At 40.6% G+C, this 26,228-nt stretch overlaps 1 protein-coding gene across 8 annotated transcripts in view; it reads left to right on the forward strand.

Annotated features, from left to right (window-relative positions):
• NPAS3 (neuronal PAS domain protein 3) overlaps positions 1 to 26,228 on the forward strand; it is an 862,041-nt gene that overhangs the window by 781,044 nt on the left and 54,769 nt on the right. For all 8 annotated transcript variants that reach the window (XM_029239281.1, XM_029239282.1, XM_029239284.1 and 5 more), the window contains one exon: positions 15,338 to 15,456. In XM_029239281.1, coding sequence (XP_029095114.1) covers positions 15,338 to 15,456 — 119 coding nt within the window. The remainder of the gene's footprint in view (positions 1 to 15,337; positions 15,457 to 26,228) is intronic.

The raw sequence follows: 26,228 nt of genomic DNA on the forward strand, positions 1-26,228 counted from the left end.
CTTGGATACCAAGGGCCAACGGTACTATGACATTTTACATGAGGGACTTGAGCATCCCTGGGTTTTGGTGTTTGTGGGAGGAGGAGGGGCTCCTCAAACCAATCCCCCGCAGATCCCAGGGACGACTGTATCTATAAAACCTCCCTGTAAGACCCTCCTATATGCCTGTGTCAACTGTTGGGGCATTGTCAGCAGATCAGAGCAGAACTGGGGGATGTTATAATAAGAGGAAAATAAAGAAATCCCATGTCTAGGAAGAAGGAACGCTAGTGCAGATATCATATCAATTAAGGGCACAGGGGGTGCGGTGGGGTAGAGAATCTCATTGCCAAATATAAATCCCAAAGAAAATAAAATAGTCCTGACAATAAAAATTACTATTACATTACTGATATGAAAAGAGAAAAGCGTGGTTCTAAGTTCACTGAAAAGTTTCCCTTCGGTCTTGAGTGATTCTTCTCCAGAGCCTCCCAGGAGTACAAGCCTATAATTTTAATTATATCTTGGCATTCTTATAAAGCAAACAGCCTGCTCAGGCAGTATTTATTACACCTGTTAGGAAAGAATACTTATGAATATGCTTCACAAATTCCAACCACAGTGATCTACAGTGGGCCTTTTCAAGGACAGAAGGGGTGAGCTGGGATGCACTTTGGAGAAAAGTTGCTCATTAAGGGAAGGTTTGTTATCCGGGAACGTATAATTAAAGCGACGGTCCCACCTTCTGTGACAGCCAACACTCGGGTAGTTGTTTGATTGCTGTGTGGGTCAGGGATCAGCTCCTGCTACAAGATGTAGCCACATTAGTGTGTTAGTGAACAGGTTAGGAAGTAAATTACAGCTGCCTCTCTCAAGCACATTACTGTCGGTCTTCATTGCTTTGTTTTTACCGTACATCAGCAGGACTGTGGCTTCTGAAGACTTTGTGTGACAGGTTAGGCATTTTATCCTTTGAGTAAACAGTAATCATGGTATGAAGAGAGTGGGGCATTGGAGAATTTTTCCTATTCTTTGAGAATTCCACTCTTCCTTTTTAGTTTGCTCCAAGGGCTCATTTGGGGATACATATATTAAGCCCTTTAAATAGTTCATAATAAATCTTTGTCTCAGGCTGATTCTGACAGTTTTTTAAAGAGTCTTTTAAGAGAGACTCCTCAATCATTTGTTAATCCACGGGGTGATCTTCAGACTTCGGGAAAAAAATAACAGCCAGGGCTCTTGGGTAGTGAAAATACAATGTAGGAAAAAAATATATAAATATGGAAAATCCCAAGAATATCATCTTACTGAGATTACTTACATGTTCTGCATGTATCTAAATGCTTGCTTTCTTTCCCAACAAGCCACAAAGGGAAAGGAAAAGAATTGTCAAAATAGCAAGGATTGTTATTGATAATTTTATGTTTTCGGACTTACATGCATCTCCTAAAATGTTAGACTTCAAACTGTGTAAGAGAACATTCTTTTTAAAGTCAACTAATTCTCTTGGTAGAAAGATCATTTCTTCTCTGCCCTTGTTTCCCCTTTAAGTCTACTTCTGTCTTCCCCTAAATTACTTACATACAAACTATTTTACCTGGTCGGGGAGAGGCACTCTACTTTTCGAGGAAGGATTGTAGATGTTGATTATTAGTGTCAACAAAAGAATTTTAAAGGGCAAGACATAACTTTCAGAATAAAGACCTTTCTAGGTTGGCTTTACGCATTTTAGCTTCCATTTTAGATATAAGCTAGTTTGTCTAGTATATTAGATGTTTATAAGTTAAAGAATATAACACGATTTTAGCACCAAAAGAATATGACACTTACCAGAAGAAAGTAAAGGCAATATTATCTCCCATGTAAACAATTAATACCAGAAATCATTACAATACCTGTGCATTATTTGTGCAATGAGTGGAAAATATTCTAAAGCCTCTCTACAGAATAAAAGAGTGCTCGATCGCAAGTGTTTTACGTATAAATCATTTGCTATTTCAGGGAAACTTATTTGGATGTATCTGGTTTGGCTTGTAACTGAAGTGAATCAGGAGGAAACTAAAGACACAGGTCATACCTCTGAGTCAAACATGAGGATAAGCATCACGAGAGGGGCATTTTCTCCAGGTATATGATCTGAACCTTCATGTCATTTCTAACATGCAGCTTCTCAAGCTATTAAAAGATACTGAGAACTTTACTAATGACATGCAAATGGAGTTTGTTAGAAATAAATGCAATAATAAAATGGAGAAGTGGGCAAACAACAGCCTACTGTTATAGATGGATTCATTCACACGTAAGGTCAAATAATTGAAGACCTAGAGCAAGGGCGACCATAAATACCTGGTGTCCCTGCTCTGGAGAGGATTAACCACAAAACAATTATGACGAATGTGGTGGGAGCGTTCAGCTACCAGGCAACAGGAAATATGCAGTGCCAGTCTTTAAAATAATCATTTGGCATTACAGAATATACAGTTTAGTCCCAGATGCCATCCTGCTATAATGCTAAAGTGTTGATGTTAAAAATATCAAGTACCTCATTAGAGCGTTATATGCGAAGCAGGAAAGGGGGCAGTAATTATAATAGTATCAACACACTTGCTTTGCACCCAGTTTGAGAAAAGGCTGCTTCTACCCCATTTTCATCATCACTGTTAGCAATAAATAGCCTTTATGTTTTTAAATTGAAGGAAAAAGGGTACAGCAAAGCTAATTGCGAACAATATAAATAGAATCATTAAGAAAATGACTGCTTTTTTATCCCCCCCACTTGGGAAGACTATGCATAGCCTTGAAGACAATATACAAATGACCTAACATCAAGTTCAGATACGGAAATGACGCCTACACATGTACTGTGATGCCTACACATATATCAGCTGACCAAGATCCTAAGGATGGAGTCCTGTCTTCTTTGCAGCAAAGCAGGGCTACTTCTGCCAGGGGGTAAGAAGACTTTGTTTAGGTGCTGAGATAGGGCAGTGGTCATTGAAACTTACTGGGATCATAAGATAAAGGAAAATTTGCTTAATTAAAGGTGTCAAAAATAGATATTCATTAGCAAAATAACAGATATAGATAATTATGGGGTTATCTCCCATTTCTGGCTCCTCTAAATTATTACAAAGTATAAATAATGTTACTAAGAATATTCTCCAATAAATAAACCTCAGTTCTTTATTGATGATGGATTTAATATAGTACTTCGAACTGAAAACACTTTGAAAAATAACCACTTCAAGATGTGCTGGAATAGAGCCATAATAAAACCAACAAATTTTAGCTGCCTAGTCAAATTCCTCCTGTATGATAAAAAAATAATAAATTAGCAGAAGATACTGACTCAGGAGACATTTGTGGAGACCTGCCAACCCAGGCTCTCCTCTACACCCAGAACACACACGTTCACACAGGAAAATAAAAACTGGCCGCTGTGCTGGACCCCATATCCAAGAAGGCAAATTTGAAAAAGCCACTTCATCACACCAACGTTCACTTGAATTTTCAATTATTGCCTGGCTCTCTAACGCTCTCCAGTGAGAAAGTTCCAGCCATTCAGAACCTTTTCTGTGTCAAACAGATGTATCCCCGGCCAGTCTCCTAAACTCCTCCATTCTTCCTTCCTGCTAACCACGTGACTCTCTCACACGAAACCCTTCCTCGGTGCCACATAGAGTCCTCATTCTTCCATGAGCAGGGGTTCCAGAGTTAACAGGTAAAACTACAGCCTTCCCAGTTAAATTTGAAACGTACATGCAATATTTGGGTCATACTAAAAAAAAGCAGTCATCGTTTATCTGAAATTCAAATTTAACAAGGTGTCCTGTGTGTTCATCTGGGAACCGTCATTAGGAGTAAGCTCTGCTATTGCCACCATCTTTTCCACAAGGCCCACCTCTGCTTCTTCACCTTTATTGAAGCCCTTTTGCCTTAGAGCCCAATACTCTAGAAACTTGCTCTTAACAGAGGCCATGATTCACTCCTACGCTTCTGACTCTCCCAGCATGAAAGAGCAGTGGTTATCACCCGGCGTTCCCACTGCCGCTTCCGCAACATTTCCCCCAACCTCAGCATATAAAAACTTCCTCTTAAAAAAGAACAAAACAGCATTCCTTACCTGTTCTCAATGCCGCTGTCTGTCAACACCCACACCTTTCGTGAACCTTCCTCAATGGCGAAGGCTGGTGCTATGAGGTCTGCGCAGCCGTCTCCACCGGACGGCAATAGATGCCAGAGTCAGAGTATCCAGGATGGGTCCCGATTCCACACAGATTTCCTCGACTGCCAAAGCTCAACAAACTCATTTCTTGACTTGCCTATAGTCACCCATTGGCACAGCCATTCCTTGACCTTTAACCATGCTTCATTTTTAAAATGCCAACTACCTGTTAGAAAAAATAGAGAAAACCTTTCTAAGGTATGAGAGCAACAAAAAAAAAGTTACAAAGGGAAAAATGTATAGATTTCTCTATATAAAATTTTAAAAACATATGTTTATCAATGAACATCCTAAACAGAAGTAAAAGGCAAAAAAATGGGGAAATGTTTGCAAGAAATATGGCAAAGGTAATATCCTTAATACATATATCTAAGTATCTCATTCAAATTGATAAGAAAAGAGAGTAAAACTCAATTGGAAAATAGAGGACATAAATGAGTCACTGAAAAAAATTCAAATAGCCAGTAAGTATGTATTAAAACATTATTCAACATCATTAGAAAGAAAAATGCAAATTAAGCACATGAGATGTTTTTACATATTGCTTTTCAGGGTATCTTCTCTGTATCTTCTACTAATTTAATATTTTTAGCAAACAAGAACACATATATTAAGATGGCAATTAATATGGACATCAAACATTGCTGATAAACATATAAACTGATAACACAGCACAACTTTTCTGGAAAACAAATTGTACATATTAGCTTTAAACAAAAAAGCTTATCCTCTTTGACCCAGTAATACTCTTTCTAGAAATCCACCCAAAGACGTGATAAGAAAGTTGAAGGAAGATTAATTTCAAAGAAATTCATCACCATGTAATGGAACATTACACAGCCAGGAAAAATAGTGTATTTGAAAGTGATGAACTGATGTAGGCACATGCAGATACTATCATTTCTTATTTTTAAAGCTGCCTTGCAACCAAGGCCGCTAGAGCCCCAACGTCCTTTTATTCCCCAAACAGTGTCTAATAAAAGCCCAGCTATTATCCCCTAGTGAGCTGTGACTTTTTTTTTAACATTAAAAAATGTAGGAGATATAGGTGTGATCCCACTTTTGAAATAAATATATAAATAAATAGTAAATAAGGCAGCAACAAAACATATTAGTGTTAATAGTGACTGTAGCTGGGGACAAGGTTACTGGGTTGTTTTTTTTTTCTTATTTATACTTTTGCATATCTTCCAATTTTTCTATGAATGTAGAAAAAATATATAGATCAAAAAGATGAACCTGGGCTTCCCTGGTGGCGCAGTGGTTGAGAGTCCGCCTGCCGATGCAGGGGACGCGGGTTTGTGCCCCGGTCCAGGAAGATCCCACATGCCGCGGAGCGGCTGGGCCCGTGAGCCGTGGCCGCTGGGCCTGCGCGTCCGGAGCCTGTGCTCCACAACGGGAGAGGCCACAACAGTGAGAGGCCCGCGTACCACACACACAAAAAAAGAAAGATGAACTTGTTTAAAAGCAACAAATAGCATTCTCACAAATCATTCTGGGAAGAAAGCCCCCGCTTACCGGCTGTCTCACCCAGGTCACCACCTCTACCCCACCCCTACCCCTGTCATTCTTTCCTGTTCCCCAGCTCATCACTCTATCCATCCTCACTTGCTAGTCTCTTAACCCTTTGGAGTCCCTCACTCTATTGTCTTTCTTTCATTCCCATTGAGCCCGCTCCCATCCCTGGGAAAAACCCACTACCCTGAGCAATGCCTTGAAAAACCACAAAGCCATTATTAGTAGGGTACCCTAGAAAATCAGTGCACTTACAGTTAAGTCATGCAACTTCTAACCACTGTGTAATCTTATTGCTTATTTTCTATTGATCCTCCTTGCTTTGCCCACATGAGCTGCTCCACAGCTTTTTTCTTTACTCTCAAAATCCCCTCCTTCTCCCACTTCCTTTATCTCAGCAAATGACCTTTACTCTATTGAGATTAAGTTGTTCAGCGCGGTTCCCATCACCCTCCCCCTCTCTCTTTTTTTGCTCACATCCTTTTTTTTTCTTCCCCCCATTTCAGAGGCTCACCTCTTTTTCTGTGTTACTAATGAAATAGCCCTTAGGATTTAAATTCTTCAATTAGCATTTCTAATACAGACAGCTTTAAACTCAGTCCTCTCAATCAATAAACATACTCAGCTCTCTTTATTTTCATCACCAAATTCACCAAAGAGAAGTAATCACTTATTTACTCAATCTTTATCCCACTTTTCTACTGAAGCTGCTCTCTCTGGAGATCCTCAAATAAATGACAATGCCAATAGGTTCATCTGGGGGGCACAGGACACTGGAAAATTCTTAGTGACCCCTCCCTTAGTTTCCTACATGTTAAATTATTCACCTTTAGTATATCACTTATTTTAATTTTGGACAAAAGTCCAAAGGGTAACAGTTCTAGAATTTCATCGTCACTGGCGCATATCTATGCAAATAATAGTTTTCCGTAAAGCTATTTACCGGTGCAGAGCGATGAAGCTGCAACTGGAATCATGAGCCCGGAGCTGTGGCATCTTCACCCCGACATCCACGTGACTAGTGTTCTGTGACCACACAGCAAAAATGTGGCCCTCATCACTCGCTAGCCCCTTACCCTGCATCGCTGTTCTTTCGAGCATTAAGCACTTCCAGAAATGGCTATATATTCTCCCCTCCTCCCAAATGTAAGCACTGCTATAAACAGTCCCAGCTCATTATAGATACTCATTACGTATTTAATGTAAATAACTGAACAAAGACTGAACGAGCTATAACGTCCAGTACATGCTTACATGTGCTGCGTGAAATACTCCTTGTCTTTAGGGCTATGTGCCGAGTAAGGACAGGCACAGGCAGAGATCAACCTTCAACAACCTAAAAGGTGCCCTCTCAGGCCACACGTCTGCACTTTGCATGTGGAGAGTGATACTTTGTGTATCAATGGTTTGAATCACTGCCTGATTTTTCACCCAGTGCTGCGTAACTGTTTCTCATCACATGGCATTGTTGTAGTTAGTCGCAGACCTTTTAAGCAATGAAAAGGCAGAATGCATATGTGTGTGTTTGCAAGTGCCTCTGGAACCAGGCTCCCCTATATGACTCCTTTTGAAAATACGGTATGTCGACAACATCTGTGCCTGAGATGGAGGTTTGGCCAGAATGCTAAGAAAATAAACGTGGCAGTTCAACTCCATACTGGCAACCAGTTACTGCCCCATGGATAGGCTGCACCGAAGATTCATGTATATAAAATAGTATATTAAAGTAAACTTACCAAAGCAAAGAGCAATCATTGCAACCATAATTTTTTCTTCCTCTTTGGGATTCTAATTTTAAAAGCATTAAAGAAGACAGCTGCTCATGCTGTGATATGCGCTAAACAGCCTGAAGGATGGAAAAAAATATATTTGTAGCTCATAATAACTATTGACCTTTCTGATATACAACGTTCTCTGTGTTAGCTATTCGGTTCTATCAACAGTGAAGATTGAACATGACTTTTTAATAGAAAACATGGGGTTTCAAGCTGCCTTCACAAAGGTGTTTATGTATTGTTATTTTGTTTTGTACTACAAAGACTAAGTCCTGATGCCCTTTGTCTGACATCGTGTTTGTCGTTAAAAAAAGAAAGAAAGGAAAGGAAGGAAGGAAGGAAATAAAAGAAGGAAACAGAAAAGGCAAAAAAGCCTCAATGTTATTGAGTATGTTTTATATGAGGAATTGGCTCGTAACCACTTTATAGTCATGATAAAAGCACTGCCACACTCTATCCCATAAGCAATATTGGTAATGGAATCCAAGCAGCATCCCGGGAGGACATGCTATATTTTTCTCCCAGAATAGATCCCTCAAGTGGCAACATTTATAGGGAGTCTCCAGTAAGATTTAAAACCGTCGCAGTATTCAGATGGCATGTTCTTTGGAGTACACAGCCGGCTGCAGAACGGGTCATGTGGGATATCATAGACTCTCAAAGTCTATCTTTCCAATACCCAGTTTTTCCCCTTGAACTTTCCTGAAGCTTAGTAGTTGTGTATAGAAACACCCACCGGTAGCAGCTTGACTCTGACACTGTGTGTATCTCCCCCAGAGTGGTATCATCCAAACACCAACTGTGGAGCAGCAGGCGGCGGCTGAACACTCTCCTCTCCCTCAGGGGACAGCCCCCCCAAGTAGCAACCCCAACCTTATGCGTTGCAGTTCTCATCCGAGGCAGGCAGATATGGTCGGGGAGCTTGTGCTGACAGGTGGCATGGGTTGGCAGATTATTATTTTTGCCTCTTTTTTCGGTGGATTATTTTTAATGTTATACTGAAAGAAGTTTATTACATCATTATTGAACCACAATTATTTTCACAGCTATGCTCTAGAGTTTCAGTTAATGATTCACAAGTTTCTAAACAAAGCTGAAGACTCACAACTCAGTGGGAGCAGGAATCAGCCCTAATGAGACTTCAATAAATTTGGCTTTTCCGTCATACTCCAGAGCAAGCACTGAAGCTGAGAGAGGCTGATTGGCAAGCCACAGGGTAGTGGCTGCAACTGCATTTGCCTGACATCCAAAAGGTGGTACAACTTGGGTCCACAGAAAATGCTGGGCACTGCCTCCCCGCCAGTGGCCAAGGATCTCAGTGTAGCCTACTAAGGCCCATCACCCCCTTCAAAGTCACCCTGGCACATGGTCGAGGATGGTAGAGGACAGCCCAGTGGGATGGAAACCAACTCCCAAAAGACAGAGAGCAAAGTATTCTCTAATTCTGGGCAAAAGCAGGCCAATCCTCTTTTAACTACCACACCCACTAGTCCATGACTTTCAAAATAACACTTAGCAAAAAACGCTTCCTTAGAAATGAATACAAGAAGAGGACATAATGATTCCTTCTCCTCCAAAAAAGAAAAAAAAGACTTCTCGGAACAAGATGTTTGGTGTGAGAGAATGGGCAGGGGTAAAATGAATAATTCTTCTTAAAAGAATGCATCCGAATATTACTGTATTCAACATGCAAACTGAGTGCCTACTTATGTAAAACATAATCCTAGGCACTTGAGGGGGATGAGTGGGGGCTGAAGAAGAGCAGGGAATAGATACAAAAAAGATAAGCAAGACGTCAAGCCTGCCTTTCAAGATATCACAGTCTTGCAGATGACGCTATTGACAGCACCTTTTGCAAACTGCACATTTTAAAAAATCAGTTGAGCATTGAAAACACAGACCCCACTTAAAAAATCAGCACTGCAGGTAGTTTTCCTTACATATGTGAATTCACCAGGTACTCACACTCTGGGCAAGGCATTCCTTCTCAAAATCACATGAGTTTTACCCACGTACATGGTTGTCACATATCAAAACAAGGCTATGATTTGTCCAAAAAGAGGTTCCACGTGGGTGTTATATTATCTATCTTTGCATAACAAATTACCCTCAATACTGATAGATTTTTAAAAAGCAAAGATATCTCATTCTATAGGTCAGGAATCCAGTAGCAGCTTGTCAGAGTTAGCTGTAGCTTGGGATCTCTCATGAGGTTGCCATAGAGATGTCAGTCAGAGCACAGTCATCTGAACGCTTGATCGGGGCAGGAGGGTCCACATCTAAGCTCACTCACGTGACTGAGAGTAGGAAGCCTCAGTGCCTCACTACATTAGCCTCCCCATAGGGCTGCTCAAGTGTCCTTACAATATGGCAGCTGGTTCCCATCAGAGTGAACGACCCGGGAGACGGCAACAAGGAAGCCACGCTGCCTGTTATGACCAAGTCATACACCGCCCACTCTGCCACATGCTACTTATTAGAAGTAAGTCACCAAGTCTAGCCCACACTCAAGGGGAAAGGAAGTAGGCTACACCTTTTGGGAGGAGGAGTATTGAAGAATTTGTGGCATTTTTAGATTACCACAGCTGTCATCCTGGATAAACATAAAATCCACTGGGACAATTTCCGTGAGAAAAGATTTATTTTTACCATTGGCCTACTATTGAGAAACTAAGTTGGGGAGCTCTTACTACATTAATGTCAATGTTTAATGAATATTAGTTATTGAATATATTAAATATATGTAAATAATACATGTGTGTATACATACACATATATTTTATTTATATTTATTTATATATATACATATATACACACACACACGTATATGTATATACATATAAATCTTTGCTGTGGGTTTAAGGAACTATGCTATGTGCTATAGGGAATCAAAGTTAGACCTGTCTCCACCCTGCTGCCCTAGTGTAAGAGATAAAATGAGAATATAAATAAATGTAAGAACTGGAATATTGGACATATCATGAACTTTGGAGTCAAACAGATCATGGCTGTGCGCTCTGCCACTGACTATCTGGGAGACTTGGACAACACATATTTTTATATAATAATAAAGATTTGGTATTTTCATCTGTCAGCTTGGGCTAAGTTATGTTGCAGTAAATAAAACAATCCCCAAATTACAACAAAGATTATTTCTGTGAGGGTGGGCTAAAGAGCCTGTCCCACATTTTCCTCATTCCAAGACCTGGGCTGATGGACCAGCCACCATCTGAAATGTTGGAAGTCGCCAGAGCAGAGAGAAAGAGAAAGTAGCACCTCGTGACCTGCTTTTCTCGAGAATTCCACCTGGAAGTGACACGACTTTTGCTCACATTCCACTGGCCACAGAAAGCCACATGATCAAACCTAACTTCCAAGTGGCTAAGGAAGTGCAGGAGAATTTTTGTAAGAAAAGAAATAACTTGTTACATACTTGACATATACTCATTCTCAAGTTCTAAAGTACATCAGTATCTAACAAAGGTAACAGCATATGCCAGTGAAACAGATTGGCTTTATCAAGATAATTGCAAAGTGAACCAACATCTCTTCCCTTGTCTTGTGAAAGTCATTTTGGTTGTTCGCACTTTGCACAGAATTTCTGAAAAAGGAAAGATTCATTTAGGCAATGAAGTTGTGGAAGAGTATATTTAACTTCATATCTTAATAACTTAGCCCAATGCCACTTCTCCTTTAAAAGGAAAAATACTGTGTTCACACTTGAGGAGTTTTGACTTTTCTCAAAACTTAGCTTTTCTTTTCTCCCCCACCCCCATCAGGATCTGATGGCAGTTGGAGGCTCTGACACTAGGGTTGCACCACAGACATTTGGAGTGTGCTAAAAAGAAAGGCCCTCTTTATGCTTTGGCCTCATCCACTTGCAGGGACCCTGGAGAGAATCCCAGAAGTGCTCAGAATACACCTGGCCCTTGGCTTGGCCAGTGAGAACTAGATGGTTCTCAGCCACCTACCTTCATCACCACCTCCTGCCCCTTCATAATAATAAGGAAGCAGCAACTACAGTACCAGTTAGGAAATTATAAACAGAGGTGGAATAATGCAGATATACTTTCACATTATGGTGGAATTTGCCAACACAAAAATTATTACAACTTTTGCTATGCATTGTTCTGTAAATTTCACAAAATATGCAAAAACGGACATTCCAAGAGCTGAGATTATTTAGATTTACTTAAAAGTTGAGGCCCTTGAGATTCACCAAAAGAGAGTCTATTTCTTTATCTAGCTTTCAGTTGTGTGGGTCTTGCTTTTGTTTTCTTTTTCAGCTTCTTGTTTATAATTCATAGGTCAAAACTGGGCATATCTGGGCTTTGACCACTTAATCCAGCTTTACCTATCAATTTCTCCTTTGTCTCCGGCAGCAGATATAACTTCTCTGAATCCCAAATTTCTTATGAGATTATGCAGCAATCATGGCCTGTCTCAAAAAGCTGACAGAAAAGCGTGTGATATCTAGAAAGCACTCCAATACGCTATTTTGACATAGATTGGTTCCACGGTCTTAATAGAGCAGAAGTCCTAAGGATACTTTTCTCACTATTTTGTCCTCTCTTCATAGCCACCCAACACACACACGCACCCTTTCTCTATTCAGTGCTACAGTCATGTCGCACGTCACCAAGGCCATGCTCCCTTGGTTCTCTCCCAATAGAGCCTTCATCACAATCTGTGCTTCTCACCTGAGACACTTAGAAAGCTTCTGTCCTAAAGTGGCTACTCCTGTCACATGCAGATAATATGTCTCTTTGCATGAGAGACACCACTGTCAGAGCTGGGATAACCAGAGCATATTTGCCAGCCCTTGGGCAAACGTGGCTGTGTACGTGTGTGCTGGGAATGAGTTTGTCACGTATCCTTTGAAAGGGCCAGTGTGGCAGGTTACTTCTGTCCCTGTCCTCAGAATTAGAAGGCTGTGTGGAATTAAAGCAGAAATCTTTATCAGAAATCAAACTCTTTTCGAAGTTGCCCTCTCTCTTCTCCCTGACCACCCTGCAAATCCCCATGCTCTTGAAAGACAGCTTGAGGACCAGTTTAGATTTTCAATCTCAGCTCCACTGGGGCAAAATCTAACCTCAGCATTCCTCTCACACCAGTTGTCCTGGGTTTAGTGAACGCTGCTCCTGTATATGCTGGAGATTTAACACATGGGGCAGGGGGATGGGGGCGTTATATTCACTGCCCAGCCAGAGCAGGACGCAGCATTCGGCTCCACAGCTCATGGGAAGCTCGTGCCACCCAGCGGGAAGCACCTTTGCTGGGGTCTCTAAAGTGCCCACTAGGTGTTTACCTGTGCAGTTCCACATACTAAAAACAATAACAATTTCTAACGATACCTGAATTATTCACAGTTACATGGTTCCTTCCTTCCTGGGTCAGGGTATCCTGGACCTCAGCCATAAAACACAGTTCGCTTTTCTGGGAAGTTGCATTTTTCCTCAGCTGTTGCAAACACAGTCTCGCTGAACAGAGCTGAACTTGTTGAGGCTAAGTCTGTGGTTCTGTGGTGTGGATTCCGATGGCTTCACGTTAGTTCAAGTCACTGAGGACCAGGGCCAATAAATGTGAAAAGGACACTAGTAGCTTGGCATACTTTTCCACTTCCACCACGATGAAAAAGTGCAATAAATTAAGTCTAACCTTAAATGTATAATCTGTCCTTGGGAGGAAGGAAAAAAAAAAAAGGCATATAGCATCTTCAAGCTCTCGGCATCCCTTACGAGAAAAAATTGGTTCTAAGGGTCTCTGATCTTGTGTTTTAGTAAAATAGAACTGCACGGCTGACTGACAGTTCTGATCTAAAGCATTTACGTTTAAGTTTTGATCTCTCTGCTTTTGATTAAAACTAATGAGCTCATTTAATTCAAAATGGGAATCTCTGATAAGAGAAATAAGGTTGATGTGATTGGATTAGAGGGGCAAATTAAACTCTTAGAGCAGAAGTTTGTGCTTATATAGTGTATTAAAAAGCTGTTGGCGTATTATAGCGTGTTAGATGATGAGAAAAATTTCATAGTAATTCATATTTAATCAGAAGAAATGAAAGTACTAAATATAACATGGCTCTGCTTTTCCCTCGAGTGATAAAAAGCTGTACATTGAAAATGACATCAGATCCGTGCTCTCTAAGACAAAAAAAGAAGAAAATCTTAAGAGAGACACATAAGAAGGGACACTTCTCAGTGGTTCCATCACCCCAGAAGAGAAATACTGTAAATATAGGAAAATATAGTCATATTAAGACAAGAATGATACAAGAAACGCCCTAGACCACAAATAGCGAGGCTTCTGTTATTATAGTAGCTCGTATTTTTCTTTCATCTGAGCATCGAGTCTAATATAAAAAATAGACATTTCTTTCCCTTAAAAATGTATGGGAGGGGCTTCCCTGGCGGCGCAGTGGTTGAGAGTCCACCTGCCGATGCAGGGGACACGGGTTCGTGCCCCGGTCCGGGAAGATCCCACATGCCGTGGAGCGGCTGGGCCCGTGAGCCATGGCCGCTGAGCCTGCGCGTCCGGAGCCTGTGCTCCGTCCGCAACGGGAGAGAGGCCACAACAGTGAGAAGCCCGCGTACCGCAAAAAAAAAAAAAAAAAAAGTATGGGATATGTTTCATAATTTAAAACTGAAAACCTTGTTTTGCCTATTTTTCTTTGTGCTTTAATAGCTATTTTCACCCGACTTAATTCTTAAATCTCTTTACACATATTTCTTGACCTTCATCCTAGGGAAAATTAGTGCTCTTGTAGGGCTGCTCAAAAGAAATTCAATTTTGTTGTTGGACATGTATTTTCTTTTACTTTAGAATAAGAGAAACTGTAAACTACTATTTTAGAAGGGTAAAATTAGAATATTATTAGGCTTTAAAACCCCCAAATTAATTTCTTTTCAGGAAAATAAATTTATAAAACACCTTGGAAGTTTATTTTTCAAGGAAATAGATTCACGTTGCCCTCTGGCCCGTTTGCATAAAGGTGGTTTTAGATCAGCAAGGCTGCAAAATACCATTTTAAGTCAAAACATATTCTGCTTAGTCTAAATACATGTAAAGGGAAAGAGTAACTATCTTGCTTAAGGGAAGCAACTATGGTTTTCTCATATCGGAAGCAAAGAAGTAAAAACATAGAGGCTGTTTTTTATTCTGATGAGGGCAGGGGACAAGCTGCCACTAGTGACAAGAAGAGAAGGTTGACACTGGGAGTACTTTTTGATTCTGTCTGTATATCCCATTCTCAGCCCTCTACCTCGAGTCAATCGAGAAGACTTCATGCCTCTTATTCCCCATAGTGAAGGAAACTGACTCAGAAGGGCAAGGACACAGGCCAGGGTATGGCTGCCCAATATTGATGGTGCCACGGTTCTCAGAACTCCCCAGTAGGCAACTGATCCAAGAAGGTATTTGCAGGGAGAACAAAAAGCAAGTCATCCTTACTTTCATCAGAAGCATCTCTGCCCGAGTCTTGGTTCATCCCGTAAATCTCTGGGGTCCTTGTTTTTTGTGACTGTTCTCTCCATGTGCACCAGCCAAGCCTCAGGATGTGCTACAGTTACTTACTTACTATCAGACCCCACTTGGGGAGCTGCTGGAACTTAAAAGGCCTGAAAAGCCCCTGCTAGAAACTGGAAACGAGTTTCTTCAGACACATTAATTTTTCTTTTATATTTTCTGCAAAGTAAACATTTTCTAAATGAGGTAAATTGATTACTACACTCTTAGCACCCATCAGTCATTTATTTTTAGTGAACTCAAGGATCGTACCTGAGCAGTAGCTGAGAGGGGCTGTGTAGAGATCTAAATCATGTGTATGTATTTTTGTATTCTTCAGTGGAATCAACCAGCCCCAGCCTGCTAACCACTGACAACACTCTTGAGCGTTCGTTTTTCATCCGAATGAAATCTACGCTGACCAAACGCGGCGTGCACATCAAATCATCAGGATATAAGGTAAGCTGGGCTCCAGCAGGGGAAAGACTTCTGTCTCGGGTCAATCCTAGGTCACTTGCATTGGGTTTTCCAGCTGCTTTGGGTCCGTATAATCAATACATGTGATCTGGAGCGGCCCACAGGGTTCTTAGTTATCTTCCTGTCTCAAGTCAGGGGATTCATTACACCCCTCATTCTCACTTCAGACAGTGCTGGTGCCCTAAATGCCTCAGCGAGTGTCTTTCCTTAAAACACATGCTAATAATACATCGAGTGCTTCAGCACATGCTAGAAATTCACTTTGATGGAGAAGGTAAGCCAAATTCACATCAGCCCTTAAGATGACCATTCTAGAACTACTACTATGAGAATTCTACTTCTCCCACCTCCCCCTTCCAATCCCCCCTTTCTCTTTAGAGAAAGACTGTCCATTTTAATAACAGCTTGGCCACCAGGATTCATACATGTAGATAAAAAAATCAGGCTGGACATCAGAAATCCTAATTTTGAAATCACAGTGACTGAACATTCAGTCACACCTTAGCATAGATAGAACACTCCACGTACAGAAAATATGTTCCGCACAACAGCAAAGACCAAGTCCAGAGTCATAATCTACATTACTACCATTCTAAGGTTAAGGATATAAAAGCTTTCTAATCTTGGGAAATTCCAACGTTTCAGTTACTATAGCAACATAAATTAAGACCTATGAAATTCATGAAATGCCTTTGGCAACCCGAATCTTATCAGTTTTACAACACACTAACCAATCTTTCAAACAATATTTATTATATGAGGAGGGCAAACAGATGGAATGCACTGTCGCTGTGGCCGGCATGACCTTTCCCCACTGGGGAGTCTAGAGCTTCCAGTAGCCCAGTTCTTGTGGGACAATGCCATAACCTTGTCAGGGATGGTAACGGTCATTTTCATCAGGCTTTAAAAACCTTACATAAGTCATCAGGAGGCTAGCAGCTGCAGAAAAGTTAGAATCAGGCATTTCCTTTTTCATTAATTCTTCTGTAAAAAGGAAGCTTGTGGTAAAGCAGGTCCTTCTAAGGATGACTTTTAGCTGAGCTGTCCTACAGCCCAAAGGGCACATGTGGAACACCCTTAACCTTTAACAGGGTTCAAAGCAAGGGAGAGGCCCCCCGGGCAGCGCCCTGTGCAGTAGCTCCCCCTACAGAGGGATTTGTTGGCCTGTTACAAAGGGATATGTCGGAGGACAGAAAACAGACTATCTTTAGGACCATCATGTATTTTTCTGCCTCACGGAAACACTGTACATTTATTAGTTGTTAACTGTGTAGACTTAGCCAGTTTGGAATTCTATACGCAAACTATAGGTGTAGTGATTATTGTCATTTTAATGCCAGAAAGATGCATTCTTGGCATTCCAACTTTTCTGTCAGCATTTGTTCTTCACCTTTCCTGGTTTTTCCTGGTCTGTAGCAGGCATATCCCAGAAGGGAAGAAGGGTGGAAGAGGTGAGGTATATTTTGAAAAAGCAATATCTAGTGTAATTCAATATCATTAGATAACTGAATTTTTTGAAAACCAACAAAAAACTATTATTACTTTCATACAACAAACTAGAGATTGTAAAGCTCTGCAACATTTTATTTGCCCAAAAGTGGGAGGTATGGTAAAAAAAAAATCATAATAACAACAATATAGAGAAATAGTTTGAGTTTCAGTCTAGGCAAGAGACCAAGTGGCTTGGGTTCTGTTGGTTCTGTCATTCGGGCAGCTCAGTCAAGCTGTTTGGCTACATGATCTGAAATTGGAGAAGCTAATTTCTTAAATATTGACAGAACATTCATTCATTATTTTGACAAATGTTTATTGAACTCCTAATGTGGAGCTTGTTCAAGATCCTAAACTCATCTTTGAACACCAAAAAGTCCCTGCCAACTGCTAACGAACAGGGGGAAAAGAGACCGTAATAAGTGAATAAATGAAGCAGGTGATTTCAGAGAGCGACGAAGGCTAAAACAACAGTAGCTAACATTTGTGTTCACCACAATATGCTGAGCGTGGGACAGCTTATGTGTGTTAGTCCTCAAGACAATACAGGAGGAAAGCGTTTTCATTGTTTCCATTTTACAGACGAAGAAACTAAGGCTGGAGAGGTTAATTACCCACCCAAGTTCACACACTGAAGGGACGGAGCTGGGGTTTGAACTCGGGGAGTCTGGCTCCATGTCCCCTGCACTTAACCACTAGGCCACACTATTAGGCAGAGTGAAGCAAGGTAATGTGAGGGAGTGGCTGGTGGGGACCACTTTAGACAGGGTCACAGAAGGTCTCCCTGAGGAGGTGACATGTCACCTATGGGAGTTGAATGAAAAGGGGCCTCCATGAAAATATAACTGGAAGAAGAGTGTTTCTGGAGCTCCTCTGGTTTAGGATTAAGACACCCTGCTCTACGAAGGGAAACAAAATATTAAAAAGCAAAACCTCGAACATCCAGGATTAGAAGAGATTTAGACGCTGTTCCAGTTTCCATCAAATTATATAATGTTAAAGTGAGCAGACTCCTCTGACAGTACCTCTTTCTCAAGGTATCCTGAAAGTCTCCACCCAATGCTTACTTTCCTCCCCAGAGCGGCTAACATGAGAGTTGATTCATCCACTGTTCCCCCAATAAGATGAATCATTCAACAGACCCAGCTCTCCCCTCCACCTCCACAGTGAACCTCCCTCATTAATTAACCTTGTCTGGAAGTTAGTGGAAGAGCTGATGAGAAGCCGTGACATGACACAGCTGAATAACATCCCTATTTATCTGTTCATTCTCAGTAAATAAATCTAACAGCTTATAAAACATTCAAATAAAACTGGTAATCACCCCACCACCACACAATAAACACAAATAAAAAGAAACAGAGATGATAATTTCTCCATACTCCCAATATCCTCCCTAATTTATTACCATTGTTTGCTTCTTTCCTTTCCCTTAGTTAAAGATTCAAGATGTTAAGCCTCGCTCAGTGCATGTCACTATATTTCTCTCCATTTTTTCTGTGTCCTTGGCACATGGGCCGTTCTCACCTTCTCCATCACTTTTTAGTGTTATCGTTGTTGTCACTGACAGTAATAATAGTAGCAGAAGTGCCACTTATTGAACATTGGCAGGCACCGTACCGCTTTATACTTATTTTGTCTAATCCCCACAACTTTATATAAAAACTTCCTCTGTGCTGGGCATTGTTCAAGCTTTACGTTCTATTATTATGCCCATTTTGCAGGTGGTGAAACTGAGGCTTTCAAAGTTTCAATACTTTGCCTGTATTCATTCTTACAGCTCTTAAGTAGCTACTGAGGAGCCAGGATTGATCCAGGCATTTAGGTTCCAGCGTCTGCCCTGTTCACTCCTCTGCTTCAATGCTTAATGGATTAAGTCCAGAGAAGCACTCAGCACAAACTGGACCTCAGCAAAGGAAAAATTAATCTAAGTTTTTAAAAGAAAATCCTCTTGTCTGATTAAGACCTTCCCTTGGTGGCTCAGCATATTCCACAGCACTAGTGTACAGAGATTTACCTTCCTTTCTAGGGTATATGATACCCACTCAGATAACCCAGGACCAAGAATTCTAGCCAAAGAAGTGCCAGTCTGGATCTGCTAATTCAGGTAGAGAGTAGGATATAAATTGGCGTTGCTTCCACACCCCAGGCCTCAGGAAAGTCACCCTCTCTCCTCCGATGAAGTTTCCCAGCTGTGAGCTGACATTCCTTGTCTCTGTCCCCATTTGCTTTGAAATCCCCAGTGGTGCATTAGCTCGACCAGCCACTTTTTAAGCCTCAGGGGCTTCCTTGTTGTTTAGATCTCATTGCTGGCCACATATCTTAACATAACAGGGCTCTTCCTTTCAGTTGCACCGCATCAATATTCTGCCTTCTCGATTAGGTCTAGGTCTGGGGGAACTTCTTAGGTATAGCACAGGGGACAAAAGGAGATAATGTAGTCAGGGAAATTAGAGAAGGAAAGACTTATAGGGTCGCCTCCTTACCTCTTGTCTTTGGAGGATAGTTTCCTTCGGGGTGGTACTGTCCATTTTATAACCTATTCTTAAATGCCCACCGGCCCCACTGTGATTTCTAGAGTATTTATCCACACACATGGTGATGTCCTACCTCTCAAGGTATGGTAGAACATCCTCGACCGAGGAACACAGACAGAGAGAGAATCTCTGTTATGTTTATACAGTGCTGAGAATGACTCCTTGAAAATCCTCAAGTTCCGGGAGTTCCTGCTCTGACACATACAAACAGATTACTAAGGGAGGATGGGGGAGCTCCAGATACTTAAAAATAAACAGTCCCCCATCTGGGATGATTTGGCTATGGATTTGCCTGTAGCTACGTGTTGAGCTAAATGATTTCTGAAATCTATCCAACCTCCTCATGGTATAAAGAGTCAAAGTATAAATAATAATAGAGAAAATACCGTGTAGGTCTGCTAGTTTATTCAGGCTGCTGATATAATTCAGCTTTAAGAATCTCTGTCATCAGAAAGAGAAAGACAAATACCGTATGCTAACACATATATATGGAATTTAAGGAAAAATAAATATCATGAAGAACCTAGGGGTAAGACAGGAATAAAGACACAGACCTACTAGAGAACGGACTTGAGGATATGGGGAGGGGGAAGGGTGAGCTGTGACAAAGCGAGAGAGAGGCATGGACATATATACACTACCAAATGTAAGGTAGATAGCTAGTGGGAAGCAGCCGCATAGCACAGGGAGATCAGCTCGGTGCTCTGTGACCACCTAGAGGGGTGGGATAGGGAGGGAGGGTGGGAGGGAGGGAGATGCAAGAGGGAAGAGATATGGGAACATATGTATATGTATAACTGATTCCCTTTGTTATAAAGCAGAAACTAACACACCATTGTAAAGCAATTATACCCCAATCAAGATGTTAAAAAAAAAAAAAAAAAAGAATCTCTGTCGATATCCAAACATGAGGTAACAAAAGCAAAAATTTAGAGGGTGCTAATTAGCTAAAGGCAATTCTTTTGTCTTTTCTAAGCCCACAAACATGAACATCTTTTAAATCTTCTCTTGTTCATTTTTTTCAATTCATGGTTGTATCCATTCTGTAGAGTAAGGCACTTCCATAATTTTAACAGTGAGTTGTTTTCTTTGGGGTGTCATAGATGCCTTTAAGGATTTGATGAAATCTGTAGCACCTCTCCCAAGGTAAATGCATTTTCCATCAGGAAGTTCTTGAATCCCTGAAGTGTATCCAGTGATTTCAGGTTACAAAACCCTATTTAATATGATGATATCTTTGGTACTTATTAAGAAATCAAGTTAGTGCATCTTCCAGAATTTATTTCACCAATATCACAGTAGTCCTTTCTTTCCTCCACATTTCTCCCTCCCTTTTGCCCATTTAGTGTTAATAATACATATTGAAGTCCTGTGACAAAAGACATCAACCCCTAGCTTACAAAAGGACAAAGTGAAGATTTACGTTTTGATCCCCACGTGCACATAATCTTCTGAAAAAGTATTTCTCAGAAGATATTTTTCATAAAAATAATACCGACTATTAAGAGATTTTATCTGTGGTTGAGAATTATTTTCTGTGGCACATGGTCCTCCTTTGTTTCCTGGTCGCGTCACTAGGATTTCCAATGTCGAAATCACAGCTAGGTCAATTTTAGAGTTGAAGGCTTTTCATATGCAAACGTGTTCCTGATTGTGTATACTGACAAGACTCACGATGATAGCAGACTAGAAGGGAATTACTACTGTTTCAACCATCTGCGATTTTAGTTCTTGGTTTAATTCTTATTAAACCAAGTCTATAATACTAAGATATCAACCCCTGCCTCTTGATCACCTGCCACTTTACTGTGCTGTTAGAGTTGGTTGAATCCACCTGTTTCTATTGCCATTCCTCCAGTTTAATGCCTTTTTCTGGATCTGTTGTGAGAAATTCCCAAATTACCTCCCAGCAGGTTTACTTCTCCACTCTACCGTGAATTCTGCTCCATTGGAATAGCTTCCCAAAGTCTCAGTGATCATTTACTTCTCTGCTCCTGAGTCTTCAATGGTTCACAGTGCCAACATATTCAAGAATTTGGTCCTTGGCTACCACCATCTCCATCATCCTTTTTTGGAACTCTTTAGTACTGATGCTCTAATAAAATCAGTCCAATCATCTTTCCTGAAATACATCTGCATACTCACACTGCTGTGCTTTTGGCCATGATATTTTTTTTCCTAAAACGCCTTTCTGCCACACTTCCACATAGAAAACTCTTACTCAGCCAGTATGGCACCACTCAAATATCACTTCTTTTTGCATCTTCCCCAATGCACCTGTCCCTTCTCCTCAGTGCTAAAATAGCATTTTTAGTTTTTACTTAAGCCCTCTGTGCCTTGCTTTTCTCACCTGTAAGATAAAGCTATTATTAGTATGTAACCCAAAGAATCTTTCTACAGATCAAATGAGGTAACACAGTCTAGCTATTTTCTCTCCATTTTATGAAGCACTTTTATAGAACCTCATATGAGCCTCCCAATAATTCTTTTAGGTAATTGTCTCTGTTTCCAATCTTGAAGATGGGTACAACTGAGCCACAGAAGTATGAATTGGCTTGTCTAAAGTCACATAAATGGTGAACGGCAAAACTGAGAGAAATATCCACATCCTCCAATTTCAAATTCCTTCTTCTTTCCCATATACTACATTGGATACTGGGTGCTTTCTGATTCTGCTTTCTTCCCTCAGCACCTAGCATATAGTATGCTGCATGTAGCTGCCATTCAGTAAGTGTTAATTGAATTGAATTGAATTTCATGCCGTCTCTTTTTCTGAGGTAAGAGTGAAAATGTTGACAGTACTGAGCCCTATAACATACCACTACAGAACCTGCTAACTGACATCAGTGTCTTTTGGATGTGACCACTGGAGCAGCTAGGCACCCAGATGACTCTACCATGATCTGGCTCCCATATTCCTCCATCTTGCCTGCTACAATATCGTTACTCTGTACCAGTGCACCTTATGAAAATCAGAATATATCACATCTACAGCATTCCCTTGAGCCATTAGTTGAGAATTCCTTTCAGAAAACAAAAAAAAAAAATAGAGTCATCTTAGCATCACTTATTCATCAGGATTTCATACTGGCATCTGGTGATCACCACTTTATTTCTATTAAATCATCTTTCAAGACTTTTTTTCTGGATATGAACATTTTGAGGCTCTATATCTCTGAAAACTAGAGCAATATTCAATAATATCCTGCGTTCTGGCACAACTCCGTGATTTGTTAAAGACTGCTAAAAATACGTGAAGTGTTGTTATGGGGAGGCTGGTTCTTTCTTTGCCCAAGAGGGTAACTGTATGCAGTGAGTTTTAATTGTACCAGGAGAAGTTTAGCTTGGAGCTATGACCAGCACTAATGTAGGGGCGAATGGGGAGGTGGTCCTTCTCTGGAGATTTCTAAGAGCATACACGAAACTCATCACTTAGGAGTCTTTCCTCATAGACAAGTGTGGACAGATTAGATGCCATCCGGATGTTTCTCCAGTCTGAGATTGAGAAATGTTGCAGGTGTCCGGACATATCAATGCTTCTCCTGAAGCCTTTGCTTCAGCTTTGTGTTGTCTTGAAATGACGACTACGGTATTCCAAGCTTCACAAAATGTAACTGTCTTGTCAAATCAATAGATGAGCTTTCAGAGAAGACCAAAAATTCTGTCAACCCATTCAGGCTTTCTAAGACTACATATATATTGCCTTTCAATCCTCAACCCAGACACCCAGAATAAATTGAAGGAGTAAAAAACTTCCAGGGTAGAACTTACAGGCAGAGGTTATCCTGATGAAAAATGCAAATAGAGGAGAGAACCAATAAAATCAAGTTTTTAAAATCCTATTGTCTCCTTTTAGTCCCTGCTCACCCCTGCACAATTGTCCATTACAACATGGTTTCCAGTGTCATCTTAAATATAATTGACATTGTTTCTGATCTTAAAGAATTCGTTTCCCATTACCAAGACATGACCGTAGTTCTAGCTTGGGATATGTCATTTCTGCCGGGACTAATCAGCTAGCTGTTCTACCAGCTAGAGGCATAATCACTAGCCGTTCTGTGAAGTGTCTGTAAACTCTATGTCAGTAACTGCCACCCAAGTATGTTGCTAACTTGCAGGTACTTCGTTTTCCGTTGTACAGATTTTAGAAAGCAGGTAGACAAACAAGAGCATCCCATCTTTGACTAATTCTAGATCTTTTCAGTTTGGTTTTCTGAGTCTTTGCTAGCTAAGGATAATGAAAATGATGATCACTTTGAAAATGACATCAATGATGCAAAAATTAACAAACCTTTCTGTATATACAGTCATTTAACTAACGAATACCCTTCCAAAATTATCATGATGTCTCTGTAAGTGTATTCTCAATCTAACAGATTTTAAAATATCATCTATTATGAGACGTTGGTCAATTAAAAAGATTTTTAAAAGAAGGAATAAACAGACTTAAGAACAAAAAGTAAACATAAGCACAGTCCCTCGCTTTTTCAAGCTCAGCACTCTTGGATGTGCCGAGATGCCCCAACAATAGCTACAAAGGTCCACAGTTTCCATTTCCCTAAAGCAGTCTCTTGATCCAGTGGTCCGAAGTAGCAGTTACCTAACTCTTTACAGAGTTCAAGGGCTTCCAGCTATGATACCTTGTCTGACCCTCATTACCTCAAAACTATCTCACTGAAGAGTGATCAACCACATAGGCTGTGACATCAAACAGCCCAAAATTTGGACTTGGTCCTGCCTTTCCTGACTCAATGATTTTAAGTATATTGTTTAACCTCTTTAAGCATCTATTTCCTCTCCTGTAAAGTGAGAGTACCAATAGAACCTCCTTCATAAGACTATTGTGAAATAAAGTGGGTAGTGCACATACAGTCAGTTCTACCACAATGCCTGGTCCATGGTGAGCACACAATACATGTTCATATGTGAAGTTTCATGTTTATGGAACTCGTATTATGAGTTTGATAAAGGTTGATCTAGACAGTCCAAAACCTTAACTTCCACACCTCTGCATATGCACCTATAACTATGGAAAAGTAGTAATTCATCAATAATATTTCTGATTGTCTCCTGGAAGTTACGTGTGCTCTAGAATAATAAATGATTTCTTCTAAATATAGAAAATGCATCTATTTCTGGGAAATTTCTCCCTGCTCAAGTGTCCTGAATACGGATTTGATTAGAAGACACAAAATATAACTGAAATACGTCATCTGCCCCTTTAACAAAAGAAACACAGACCAAATGGTTTTCTTTGGAATTGATTTAGCATCATGGCAAGACTAATATAGCCCTTTAATGTAAGAAATGAAGTAGGGGCAGGGCCAACTTGTTGTTGTTGATCTCTGGAATAAATGGAGCTTCTAGGTTCCTATAAGCCCACAAGTCTCCACAGTTTGCTTAAAGCATCTACATACACACAAACTGAACCCCCTGAGGAAGGCAGACCACCACTGTGGCTTGAGCCCAGCTTTATCTCAGGAGTACCGTACATGACGTTCCAGAGAAGATTTGGTAGACTCATTCCAAGTACAGAAAAAGAGCCAGGATCCTGGAGTTCCTATCTTCTCATGTAGTGACTTCCTAGGGGACAAGGGACTAATCTCATTTTTCCATCTCTCTGTGAATGCCCTCCACTATCAGGCTAAAAGAGTGGCCTCATTGCGAAGTGCTTTGAGTTACGAGACTCTGATTTAAACAAGAGTCGTCTCTGTAATCAGCTCTCCACCCTCTGTAGTAATATCCAAGAGAGACACTTTGGCCTGCCGCCTTAACTGCGTGCCCCTCTCTCTCTCTCTCTCTGTGTGTGTGTGCGTGTGCGTGTGCGTGTGCATGTGCGTGCGTGTGTGTGTGTGTGTGTATTTAATCTGAACTATCAGTGGGCAGTGGATATTTCTAAGTTGCCATGTTGGAAACGCTGCTTTCAGCTTATTTCTGGCAATGGTCTACGGAAGCAATCCATATACGTTATTGTTTGACTGGTAGCAGTATTTACACCTCCTTTTCACCAGGGCTTTTGGACCTGCTTTTTATTCTCCCTGGAGTATGTATTGCCCGCAGATATACCCATGGGTCACAACTGAATTTCTTGAAGCTTTCTGCTCAGATGTCACTTCCCTCACCACCTCCTATAAAATAGCTCAAGACAACCCCTGTCCCCCCTCATCTGTTTTATCCTGCTGCCTTACTGTTCTTCATAACACTTACAATCTAACATCATATGTTAAATTGGTCTGTGTATAATTTTCCTCCCCCATGACAGTGTAAGCTGAAGCTCCTACAATAGTTTCAGTCACGTAGTAGAAATTCAATAAACATATTTTTTAAAAAAGAAGGAATTTATAAATACTGGACATCATCTGTACTAACTAAGGCCAGAATATATTCTTTTCTTGGGTCAATATTCCTGTCCTTTAAGGGGGATATAGAGATGAGAATATTCATCCAACAGAATTATATAATTTTTTAGTTTCCAGGCCCTATTGCTAAGTAAGGTAAATTGAAGTTTTGTTCAATTTCCTTTTTAAAAACCTTCACTAATGGTTGACATATTCTATGACACATTTTTCATGCTACCATATTCAGTTTTTTGAAAATCAACATGTATTTAACTTGTACCCCACTTATACCCAATTCTAGTGTCTAGAACTCTGGAAGTACAATCAAGAGTCACTTGATTATTACTTGGTAGTTCTGAATATATTTAACAGTTCTCAACAGCTCCTT

This window comes from Monodon monoceros, unplaced genomic scaffold (genome assembly GCF_005190385.1).
Source record: "Monodon monoceros isolate NGI ecotype Baffin Bay Population unplaced genomic scaffold, NGI_Narwhal_1 Super_Scaffold_21, whole genome shotgun sequence".
Classification (NCBI taxonomy): domain Eukaryota; kingdom Metazoa; phylum Chordata; class Mammalia; order Artiodactyla; family Monodontidae; genus Monodon; species Monodon monoceros.